This window comes from Equus asinus, chromosome 20, assembly GCF_041296235.1.
Source record: "Equus asinus isolate D_3611 breed Donkey chromosome 20, EquAss-T2T_v2, whole genome shotgun sequence".
Taxonomy (NCBI): domain Eukaryota; kingdom Metazoa; phylum Chordata; class Mammalia; order Perissodactyla; family Equidae; genus Equus; species Equus asinus.
In genome coordinates this window covers 88944053-88956347 of record NC_091809.1, presented here as the reverse complement: position 1 = coordinate 88956347, position 12295 = coordinate 88944053, and the positions used below count along the sequence as shown (strand labels likewise).

The window sequence follows — 12295 nt, the reverse complement described above, 5'->3', positions numbered from 1 at the left end:
AAGCTATGTTACTTCCAGGCCCAGAAAATTACTACAGGAACCAAGTCTATGGGTTTTTCAAACGACTAGGACTTGTCTCATCTGGAAGGACTCAAATTTCTCAGGTATCAGAATCACCTAGAGAACCATTAAAGAACATAGGGGCCCATCAAAGTAGGATAGAGACTAGGACTTTATAATTTTACCAAGTTTTCCTGGTGATTTTGATATCCACCAACAATTCAGAGCCACTTTTTTAAATTATTAATTTTCCTGGGTGATTCTTAAAAGAGGGTAATCATTTGCGGTTAGCTTTACCAACTTTCATCTGGAAAGTGTCCTTCAAACGTATCCCAAATTGTTAGGCCTTTACTGCTCTCTTTTAAACTGTTTTAAGAATAATGTGCTCTCCATATTATATATGATCAACATCATATCCCATAAGTCTTAGAAATCTATCTCAAAATAAGATGGAAATTTCCCTCTGATCTATCTTTTCATGCAGATATATCTTCTTCAACTTTTTTTTGTTGCCTCTCTTGACATGTACCTCCTTATCTTCTCTCATTGATTCCTACAACTCATAGTGGATTTCTAGGATTTCATATATATTTAAATCACTATTATAGATATTCTAGCTTTAAAAAATGAAATGCATTCCAAAATCAATATAGTTATCTGTTTATTTTTCGAAGCTCTCAGTCTAATGTCACTTAGTCCCTCTAAGAAAAAAGAGTAGAATGATTTTTTCCCTAATATCCTTGGTCTTCACCCCATAAATGATTGGATTCAGTGCAGGAGGGATGGCTACATAGAGGTTGGCAATCAGTATGTGGAAGGAGTGAGGAATATTGTGACCAAAACGGTGGGTGAGGACAGAGAACATGGCTGGTGTGTAGAATATAAGAATGACACAAACGTGGGAACCACATGTGTTGAGGGCTTTCCAGCGGGCATCCTGGGATGGAAGGTTAAAGATAGTATGAAGGATAAGAGCGTAGGAGATGCCAATGAGGATTAGGTCTGATGTAACAGTCACTATAGGAACAGCAAAGCCATACCAGATGTTGATGGAGATATCCTCACAGGCAAGTTGGGCAACACCTATGTGCTCACAATATGTGTGGGGAATGATGAGTGTTTGGCAAAAAGGCAGTCGCTTTAATAAGAACACACATGGAAAGATGATACAAAAGCTCCTGCTGACAATACCAATTACAATCTTAGTAATAATCTGACGGGTGAGAATAGTGGTGTATCTTAGAGGGAAGCAAATAGCAACATAGCGATCAAATGCCATGGCCAGCAGAATAGCAGAATCCATGGCAAAGCTGTAATGGAGAAAAAACATCTGAGTAAGGCATCCAGGAAAGGTTATTTCCTGGGGACCTAGCCAGAAGATGCTGAAGGTTTTGGGTACACATGTATTAGACAGGATGAGATCTGTAGCAGCCAGCATGGAGAGGAAAAAGAACATGGGCTCGTGAAGTCTGCGCTCCATGTAAATAAGGTAGAGAAGGGCACTGTTGCTCACAAGGGCCACAAGGTAGATAATAAAGAAGGGAATCCCAATCCAGATGTGGAACTGCTCCAGCCCTGGTATTCCCAGTAGGATGAATGGGCCTGAATTGAAGCTGCTCAAGTTGAATGTGGCCATCATGGTCTTGGATTGGATGTGTCTCATAGACTGAAAATAAAAATTTCACAGCTGATTGTAACAATGATTTACAGTTGTCCACCTCTGTGCTTTCTCCAGTATCATGCCATCACTTTCAGCTGTGGAAAGTACTAAACTATCCATCTTCTTTTCTCTTTACTAATAAATATCTGCCAAATTTTTATCCACAATTCTGTCATAAAAGAAGTGGTATTGAAATAATTTTTCCCAGAGACACAGTCATATAATTCTGAATACTATCCTGCCTAGCTATAAGCAGCCCAGGAAGTTTTCTAAAAATATGTGCACAAAATAATATTAGGCAGAGAAATGATTGCTAGTGAGGGATTTGGAGCAAAGTTCAATGTGAAGTCCCAGCTCCGGTGAACTGGAATAAGAACTCAAGGATCTCAAGGTGCTGAAAGAAGGCAGGCTCAATGTCTAAAACCAAAGCTCACCATGCTGTCTCTTTTCTTCTTTACTCTTCTCTCCACACTAGAACATCTGCCCTGGCTCTCATTAGTGTTATAGAAAAGTTCACAAACATAAAGAGGTGACAAAAATATTATTCTCTAAAATCTAAGATTTAGTTGGTTTAATCTGCCACTTTAGATATTCCTAGGTTGGAGAAGTTTACAAGAAAATACATTCTCCAACAACTTACTATATTAGATTTGTCTCATGGAAGGAAGATAGAACCCTCCTCTGAACCCTCACAGAAGACAGTTGCAGAAGGAGGAGCCCACTCTCCCGGCGACATTATACAATGACATTCTTAACCTTGTCTAATCTATATAATGACTCATTCTTGTGAGACTTCATTGAAACAGTCTAGCTCTTCTGCCAAAACTCCTCTATTTTGTGACATGATACACAACCCCTTTTCTCCTGCTTCAGTAGTCACTCAATTTTCTTTCCACCTGTTCTTGAATTTTGGAATTCTGTGGTGCTCGATCCATCCATGTCTCCTGCTTTCTAGGTCAACAAACTCCACCTGGGTGAAATCCCAAAATGCCTTGACTTTAACTGTGACTCTTACATTGAGGATTCTAAAGTTTATAATTTTGAAGATATCCAGCTCTTCTCAGCTCTGGAATTAGTTATCTTAAACCTCAATTTGGAACTAGTTATCCTATACCTGCCATCTTCATGTAGAAAGCCCACAGGTGCATCCAACTCAGCATGTTCCAAACTACCCCATTCCTCCTTCCATTGCTCCAAATCTGTTTCTCCTATGATGTTTTCCAACTCATCAAATGACAATAAAATACAATCAGTTTCTCAATCTGGAAGCCTTGAAATTATCTTACTCACATCTCCCTCACACACAGTCATCTTCCTCATATTACAGGTAATCTCTCCCTAAGTATCTCTATATTACATACACTTTTTGTTACCCTGCATTAACTGCTCCTTCCTACATGCCACCATCTCTCACCAAGACCTCTGCATGGGTCTCCCAACACAAATGCATCCATTTTCCTTGAGCAATTAAAGGTAGATGTGATGTAGCGTCTATTCCAACTAGAGAGAAAAAGAAAGTGGAAAGCCTGTAATTCCAGAAGGGAATAAATGGCAAGGCTGGCAGTCAGCAGCAGTGAATATTATCTGTGCTCAAATCTGGGAAGGGTCCATTTTATTAAAAACAGATGCAGTTTCAGCAGAGGCCAATGCATTCAGACTCCTCAGCTAGGGTTCAGAATCCAGGATCCAGGTTCCCCATTTACTGACACAAAACTGTGTGTAAGATTGCTTTCCCGACATCCCACATCTCAAACCATGTAAATACCCAGATGACATCTAAGGGAAGAAAGAAGGACAAAATGGAAATTGGAAGGACAAACTATTGCATAGAAAGAATAATTAAATAGGAGACAATAAATTCCATGACAAAAATATCACAAAGACTAATCAAAATGAAAAAAAATATGTAATTCCATTAATACTTATTTAAAATCTTTCTACAGATTACAAAAACAAAGCCCTTGATCCAGTGGAAAAACTAACAATGGATATGAACAAACAAGTCATATAAAACTTTTTAATCTTTGATAAATATATAGAATATTCTCAATCTTATAAATAATTAAATTCAATATAAAACATTCATGAGGTACATTCTTTATCAGATGAGGAAAGTCTTAAAAAGATTGATGAAATCATTGATAATATCCAACTCTACAAAGGGTCTGAGGAAATAAGAACTCTTACAACTATTTTAGTAGGGTTTACTGTATAATATTTTTAGAGGCTAATTTGGTAATATGTTTCAAAACATAAAATGCACCTATTCCATTGCCCCAGAAGCTCCAAATATAGTAATGTTTCCAAAGATACAGATATACAAATAAAAAATGGCATGAGGTTATTCACAGCAGCAATATTTATAATGTGAAATTAAAGTGAATTATAATATGAAAAAATGAAAATTGAGATGCTGGCACCAGTTTAATTTTTAATCTGGGGACTATTTTAGCATTTACAGTATGTTCATAAGGTGGAACAGTATATAGCTTTTAAAAAGAATCAGGTAAAGCTTTATGTATGGGGATCAAAAGATGTCAAAATATATTTAAGTGAAAAAAGGCAAATTAGAGTACAGTGCTAGTATATGTTACTGGTGTTGATTTGGTGTTCATGTTGGTATTTGCATTTAAAAGGCTGGATCAATACACATCAACTATTCCAAGGAATATTTATGGGAGAGTTATATAGGGTGGGGTGGGGAAGAAAGTTTGAACTTTTTACTTCATATATATGCAAATTATTTGTTTTACAAAGTTTTTATTAAAATAAAGTGTTAAAAACTAATTACTGGGTTACTTTATATATGTAATGCAACATGAATCAAAATTGACTTGAGATTTATATTTAACTGTAACATAATTTCAGGATATTATTTAAAAAACAGTAAAATATATAAGAAAAATATTTTAAATGATAATAAAGAAGGAAATCATACCATTTATGAGTTAAAGATAAAATGGCATGATTAACTTGAATACACTTATTAAGTTCATAAATACATAAAATAAATTAAACACACAAATGAATTATATAGTATATTGCCAGCTCAAAAATAAATATGTCCAAAGAGCAGAATATATAGCCCCAAATTGGCTGTAATTTTTATAATGCGATATGCAATTGGAGGAATTAAATCAATGGGAAAATATCGAGTTATTCCACAAATAGTTTGGAAATTATTTGTTATGTATTATAGAAAGAAATGCAGCTATATCCACCATTTACATTAAGTGAAATAAATTTCCTTATGAATTACAAAGATATATGTAAATCAAATCACAGTGAAACCTGTAAATTGTATTAAAAGGGTATCTACCTGAACTCTCTATGAGAATTAGGTTTTTGAGAAATACATTTAAGTGAATAAATAAGCAACAAGTATTAAGTAAGGTAGAAAGACAAAAGTGTAGATATAGACTAGAAAAGACCACCAAGGACCTCGTTAAATGACAATTTCAAAAAGTAGTACAAGTCGCTTTAAGACGCAAAATTTTAGTCTTAAATATATTATCAATTGAATAAGACATAATTAATATAAGTATATTAAAAAGCCAAAAATTGGAAATCAATTATTTTAAAAAGATCAAAAAGTAATAAATGTAATCAGTAGAAGTGAATCTCTGAAGTCACAAGTGATTACATAAACATGTTGATTGAAACCAAGATAAAAGATCAAAAAATTAAATTTTCTAATGGTAAGGAAGGTATATTTTCTAACAATGCTATCTTAAAAATCAATTCTAATATTTTGACAAGTAAAATTGATGATACTCAGGAAAATATAAATTAACAAATATGATTCACAAATAATCATAAAACCTAGATCAATCAATTTACATGAAATAAGCAGAAAAGTTTGCCAGAGAACCACATCCCTCCAAATGGTGCCTAGACTAGACAATTTAATCAAACATGTCTTCTTATTTTTAAAGAGCAGAAAATTCGTGTAGGATACAATTGATTTCTGAGCATATACTGAGCCTGAAAATGTTCTAGGCTTATTTTAAAGGCTGTTATAACTATTTTGTAAAGCCTAAATATATTCATTCATTCAAAGGATATTTTTTAACCCTAATGTGCACTCAGATGGAATGGGAACTCATTGTTCTGTAAACAACCAATAGAGTATGCTAATTACTGTAGTGAGTAGATAATGGTAGCCTGAGTTAATATAACAGGAAAGATTAATGAATTGGCTTCAGAGGTCTAAGAAGACAGAATTGGTAGGACTTGTCAATTAGTAGAGAGGTGATGGAAAGAGAAGTAGTAAGATGTTGAAACATCAGCAAACTCTTCCATCACCAAGAACTTTAAGCCAAGCTTGCTTTGCTTTGTTTTGTTGTCTTGGTTTCTTCTTCGTCTCCTGCTTTTAGGGAATAATTTTAAAAATTACTCAAAATATGCCCATTTGGGGCCAGCCCAGTGGTGCGGTGGTTAAGTACGCACAATTCTGCTTTGGCGGCCTAGGGTTCGCAGGTTTGGATCTCAGGTGAGGACATGGCACCGCTTGGCAAGCCATGCTGTGGTAGGCGTCCTGTATATAAAGTAGAGGAAGATGGGCACGGATGTTAGCTCAGGGCCAGTCTTCCTCAGAAAAAAAAGGAGGACTGGTAGCAGTTAGCTCAGGGCTAATCTTCCTCAAAAGAAAAATATATAATCCCATTTGTTTACTATCTCTAAGGTTAGCAAATAGATATTAACTTGAAGACGGATTACCTGGTGGTGTGAATAGTATCCTTCTATAGTTCTCTTGCAAGCATACCTCATAACTGAAGAATATGCATACAGCTCATGATTCTCTACCTAAGCAGATCCCATGGCATTATTGACATCATTGTTGGCATATAGTTCTTCCATGCCACTTTTAAAGACCTTCAATGATTTCCTTTGTTCAGTTTTAAACAAGGATTATACTAACACCAGATCCCTGATGGAAACATCAAAGTTGGAGAGGCTATAAAGCCCTCTCCCATGTCAAAAAGAGATAACTTTAGTTCACTAAGTGTGTCAGCTCCGGTTTGATTTTCAGCTTCTGGAAATACTCTTGTCTGAATTGCTTTTCACCTACGTTTGATCTTGGACATTTCTTCACCTTAGTCCATTTTGTCTCTTCCTCTGGCTAACTGCCTGTCATCTACAGTACACAGCAAGCTTTCCTGAACAATATTCAAACTAGGTAATGTTCCCAGGTACACTCCTGGCAATTCACATTATTCTATCAGAGCACTTGTAACACTATTTTCATTTTATGTTCCTTCCTTTTTCACATAATAAATGGTAATCTTTAAGAGGACAGATATCATGTATGCTTATTTCATTGTTCTATTCCTAGAACAATTTCTGATGCTAAGTGCTCAATAAATACTTGTTGAATGAATGAGTGACAGAGGACCCATTGGACTTCACACTAATTAACTTGGTCATCCAAATAGTGTTGTGAATACAGTTTACTTATGTTTTACTTATGTTCTCTGCCCTACCATTCACCTACGTCTCCCTCCAACTTGCACCCTCACAGCCTACCCTAATAACAAAAGATAGCTCCTACACTTCAACTCTGGAAAATGGAAAATCTGGAAAAACATGAAAACTTGCTTTCCATATTTAAATACTTCCAAACTAGATGAAGACTTCCACCAAACAAACCAAGAGAATCCACAGACACAACACACTATTGAAAGACGGTCTGGAAGGAAAGACAGCTAGATGTGAGAAATTAGTAGCACCTTCCTCCTCTACCTTCAAAGTTCTAGATACAATGAAAAGGTCCATGGCTTTATATTTCCAGTCCTTGTTGAAATTTCCCAGTTGTCACTAACTATACATTCTCTTTAATCTACTATTACTGTCTTTGTCTTTGATCACAGTATCCAGAATAGTATTTTATATTTAGCAAACATTCTACTCTCACTTTATTGACTGGTCTCTGATTGCTGAGCATTTTTCTCCTCTCTCCTAAGATTAAGAATATTGCAGTGGCACTTCCTATACATCTCTACATGCTCCATCTCCTCCAGCACTAAACTGAACACAGGACATATCCTTCAGTAATATCTTGATCAGGAAGTATTGTAATCCATACCTTGTCCTTTATGTCTCTTTTCAGGCTAAGTGTGTCTGTGTGAAGATCTCTCCTCTTCCAGTTTTAGGGGAAAAAAAACTATCCATGCTTGGTCAATGGGTCACAAAAAACATGCTGTAAGATCCATTCAGAAAGCAGCTGTTCCACTCCATTATATATTTGTGCCCTCCATGATGTGTAGGGTGGATGGATATCTTATTGTTTTCTGCCATCATCCCAAAAGAACAACAGGACACTCATTCATACATTCAAGCATACAAACACACACTTACACATATATGATAACCTAAAAGTCTCTGAGGTGACATATCCAACTTCAATCTCCAGATGGCTGGCCCCAGTCTGATATGGCCAGTCCTAGTCTACCATGACTGCTTATTCACTTTAATTTTTTTAAATCCTTACCATTATAAATTTTAACCATCAGAAAAACCTAGAAATGTTTTGGAGAGAGCAATAGGAGAGGCTTAGAATTAAGCTCCTAAGAGACACTTCTATTTTATACCATTCTCTTACCATGAGTATCAGTTCTAGCATATATATTCAAAGTTCTAATCTTGGTCTTTCTTATTTCCTGGAGCCCTCCACCAGGTCTCTCTATCCTCTCCACCTGGCTCCATTTCTCATAAGCTATACTCCTTACCAGCTATACTCCCTAATAGTTCTATATTGCTCACCACCAGCTTATACCTGGGAAATCGTGGTCCTGAAACTGTTTTGCAAAGGCAGGGTAAGGACCAGAGAATGCAGAAAGACAGCAGGCAAAAAACAGACCAAAGATCCAAAGAAGCAGTTCTTGGATCAGTAAGGACAGAAACAGTGACAAAAAGGACAGACATAGAATCACGCTCACAGTAGGGAAGAACAAACACAGAGCCTGGAGGAGTGGAGTGCAAATGTACTTTCTTTGTCTTCTCCAGGGATTAGTGATAAGTTAGAACAGAAGGCTCTGAACCAAGGGGACCTATGGGCCTCAGGTCCCAAGGCCCCAAGTCAGTCTAGGATATGAGCAAGGATTCGACAAAATTAACACTTTCCCAGCTTACAAACTTATATCTCTGTTCAAATTAGTGGTGGCTGGGAATTTTGGAAGCCGGGATGATAGCATACCTGAGTCTCAGCAGAGTCTTGATCTAACTTAGTCAGTAGTTTGATCAAGAAACTACAGCAAGAGTCATATCTACCATGTCTCCAGGCCCAGTGTAGATCTCCTAAAACTTCTTGTACAGGGACTGGTTCATTTTCTTTTGAATCTCTGATAGAGATTATTTCCTAGTGGACAATCAATAAGTACCTGTTGAATTGAAATAAATCTGCTTCTAGCCTGACATACCAAAACCCTGGAGACATTTCTCACTGTAGCTGCCATTTCCCCAGGTGTGAAGAGACCTCTCTTTTTAGATACTTATTTCAATGTTCAATCTTGCTTGGCAGTTCTCTCCATCTTCCCTCAATGGAGAATCATCACTAACTTCGTCTTCAGTCCATTATCTAGCATACATCATAGTAATTTGTTTATATGGGGCAATCTCTAACACAAAGTACATGTAGGTCTGAAAACTGTAGACAGCCAGCCTGGTTACAGTCTCATCTTTCCAATAGGGAAACTCTCCACATATCCTCCCCTCAGTCCAAAAAGCAAGTCAACTTTCAATGTCTAGTATCTGAAAATCTGGAACTTTTCCCTTATTTCACTCATCCCTTCTTTTGTATTTTATCAAAATACTTGACTGTTCTGGAAATCAGTTTTCATACCCATGGAAAGGGAATAATAACTTGGAAATGCTTAATTGAAAGAAGAGCTCTGAGGAATAAGTGGGGAAACATCTGTTACCTTACTGTGGAGAAAATAAGACTTTCTCCATGATTGCCCATAATTTTCCCTCTGGTTAGATTGAATTACAAATCCAGATAGATTACCACTATGCAAAATAGGATTTACTTCATTAATTAAAACTCATTTGCCTCAACTCTTTTATTCAGCAGATATTTATTGCATGCCTCTTATGAACTAGTAGCTTTGCAAGTGATAGGAATGCAGTGGTAAACAAGGCAGAAATTAACTTGGTCCTCAGGGATGTAATAGAGGGTATAGATGTTAAATAACTAAGTATACAGTCATCCTATTAAAGTTGTCATAAGTCCTGCAATAAAAAGTACACTGTGCAATGAGAAAGTATACAAGAAATACTAATCCAATAAGCAGGATTAATGAAGGAATATCTGAGGAAAGATTTTTTTCCTTTCTTTTCTTTCCTTTCTTTTGTTTTTTTGGTGAGGAAGATTGCCACTGAGCTAACATCTATGGCAATCTGAGGAATGATTTTTAATTAAAGCCTAAATAGGAATTACCAAAAAATGAATAAAGAGTAGGCAAGTATGGAGGTGTACTGTCTTAATTCATTAACAGTAGTATCAGTCTTCCCTGGGGGGATCATTTTCTCCACCTTCCCCAAAATACAGGTCTAACTTTATTAAGATTCCTAGAATATTTTTTCAACTAAGTATGTAGGAGAGACAGTTGAGTTTAAGACAAGTTGAGTTTAAGATAAACACACTATGCAATCTAAACTGGGTAGAGAAGGAAGAAAGGAAAAGTTTGGGATAATGGATGGAGAAAGGGTTTCTGATGAAGTTTAAATATGCATATAACCTTTACTGAGAACACATGGTAGGTCAAGTATTTTCATAAGACAGGGCATAAGAATATGCCTAGGGCTAAGTTTCTGCCTTCAAGGAGCTCATAATATAGGTATGGATACATAAATACATAAGCAAATAAGTATGATGGTTTATAATAGTGGTGTGAATAAAGCAGCCTCTGCATACGTCTCTTCTGAACTTCCTGAATGATATTACAGACAGCAAAGGAAATATCAACACACATACACAAGATTTTATCTTGTTATGCCACTTTTACTCTTTATTTCTTACTACCAAGTAATATAATATGTTCATCTTGATTAAATGTATATCTTCTTCTCCAATAGAGATTTTAGGAAATAGGTGTTTTTATCCTGAGACAGTTTCTAAAGAGGAGCATAGATGGCTCCCACCCAACTCCACCCAGGACACACACTACCCACACCAAGTTTTATTTTTTGTAAAAGAACAGGACAATGCATCTAACAACACAAAGAAGAACATCACTTTTGGAATTACTTGCTCAAAGAGCCAGGGAAGTGCAGAAGAAGTGCAAACAAACATAAATGAAGTGTAAATAAATGTAAATTAAGTGCAAGCTCTGACTTTCATGGAAGATTGCTCTTTCTCTTAGTCTTTCATTCCCTGCAGTGATCCTAAGAACAATACTTATGCATGATCTTGAGGACAGTGGAATTTTTGAAGAGTTTCAAGGTGCAAAGTGACACAATCATATGTGAACTATGAAATGATCACTCTAGGTTTTTTAGAGAGAGTGGATTGGATGAAGCAAGATTGGAACTCCTTCAAAAGGATAACTTTGAAATACACTCAAAGAAACAGATCATAGAAAAGTGCCAGACCAACTCAATAGCCATATGAGAATGTGATGAATATGTCTACTGGAATGACTTATAAGCACTTCAAATTCAAATATTCAACTCAAAAATTAAGTTCATTTTGTTGGAGAGTGACATAGTATAAACCAAGAACAAGTCCCAGGTTTCTGGCTTTGGAATTCATGTTTGTGGTGTTGCCATTTACCATAAAGGAAGACAGAAAATGATGGGCACTTTCTATGTAGGAAGTTAATGAGTTTCCAGGTCAGTTTTGGAGAACTTAAGTTTGAGGAGTTTGTGAACCATTCAAGTAAGTAGATTTCCAGAAAGCAATTGGATAAGGAATCCATAACCAGACAGACTTGGATTTGGATTCTAAATCTAATTGTCTTTCTGTAATCTTTATAAGTCTCTATTTCTTCATCTGTGAAATGAATTAACTAATATTACCCTCTTATAGTTATTTTTTTAAAAATATTTTCAAACTTGTAAAATATGGACAAAGGGTAGTGAAAATTTTCTTGGAACATGCAACTGAAGAAAAGATATACAAAAGATAATCAACTCTATGTAATCTGAAATGTGTAGAGAAAAATGTAAAATAACTAAATGACACAGGAGGATGAAATAATAATGTATAGAATCATGATTAAAGTGAGAGGAGTGTGTTTGGCAGTTTTAGTAGAGAGAATTGATAGGTACTTAAAGAGGGAAGGCAGGAGGTTTGCCTTTAAATACGGAACTGAGAAACACAGGGCTGTGTTGCACGTTAGGAAATATCTAGCCTTCCAACATCTCAAAAGCAGCAAAAGCAAACATGTAACCCTTGCTATCAGTGCTCTTCTGGACCCATCATCACCTTCTTCATACCAGTGATGAGAAAACTAAACCAAGAAAGCTCTTGATTTTCTTTTTCCTCTTTCCCACTTGCCTATATTTTGCACACCGGTAGAACTCTAAAATTTCAAGTTAATAGGAGTTATAGCTCTATTTCTATGTCTTCCTGTGTTTTATAAAATTTCGCCTAATCAATTTTACCTAAATTTCTCCTTCAGTGGCCCTCTGCAC

General features: G+C 36.0%; 1 protein-coding gene across 1 annotated transcript; it reads right to left on the bottom strand.

The window, feature by feature from the left end:
• Positions 1 to 688: 688 nt before the first annotated feature.
• LOC106830388 (olfactory receptor 52H1-like) lies at positions 689 to 1636 on the bottom strand. Its single transcript, XM_014839968.3, has one exon. It carries the CDS (start codon positions 1634 to 1636, stop codon positions 689 to 691), a length of 948 nt encoding a protein of 315 aa, XP_014695454.3.
• Positions 1637 to 12295: the final 10659 nt, after the last annotated feature.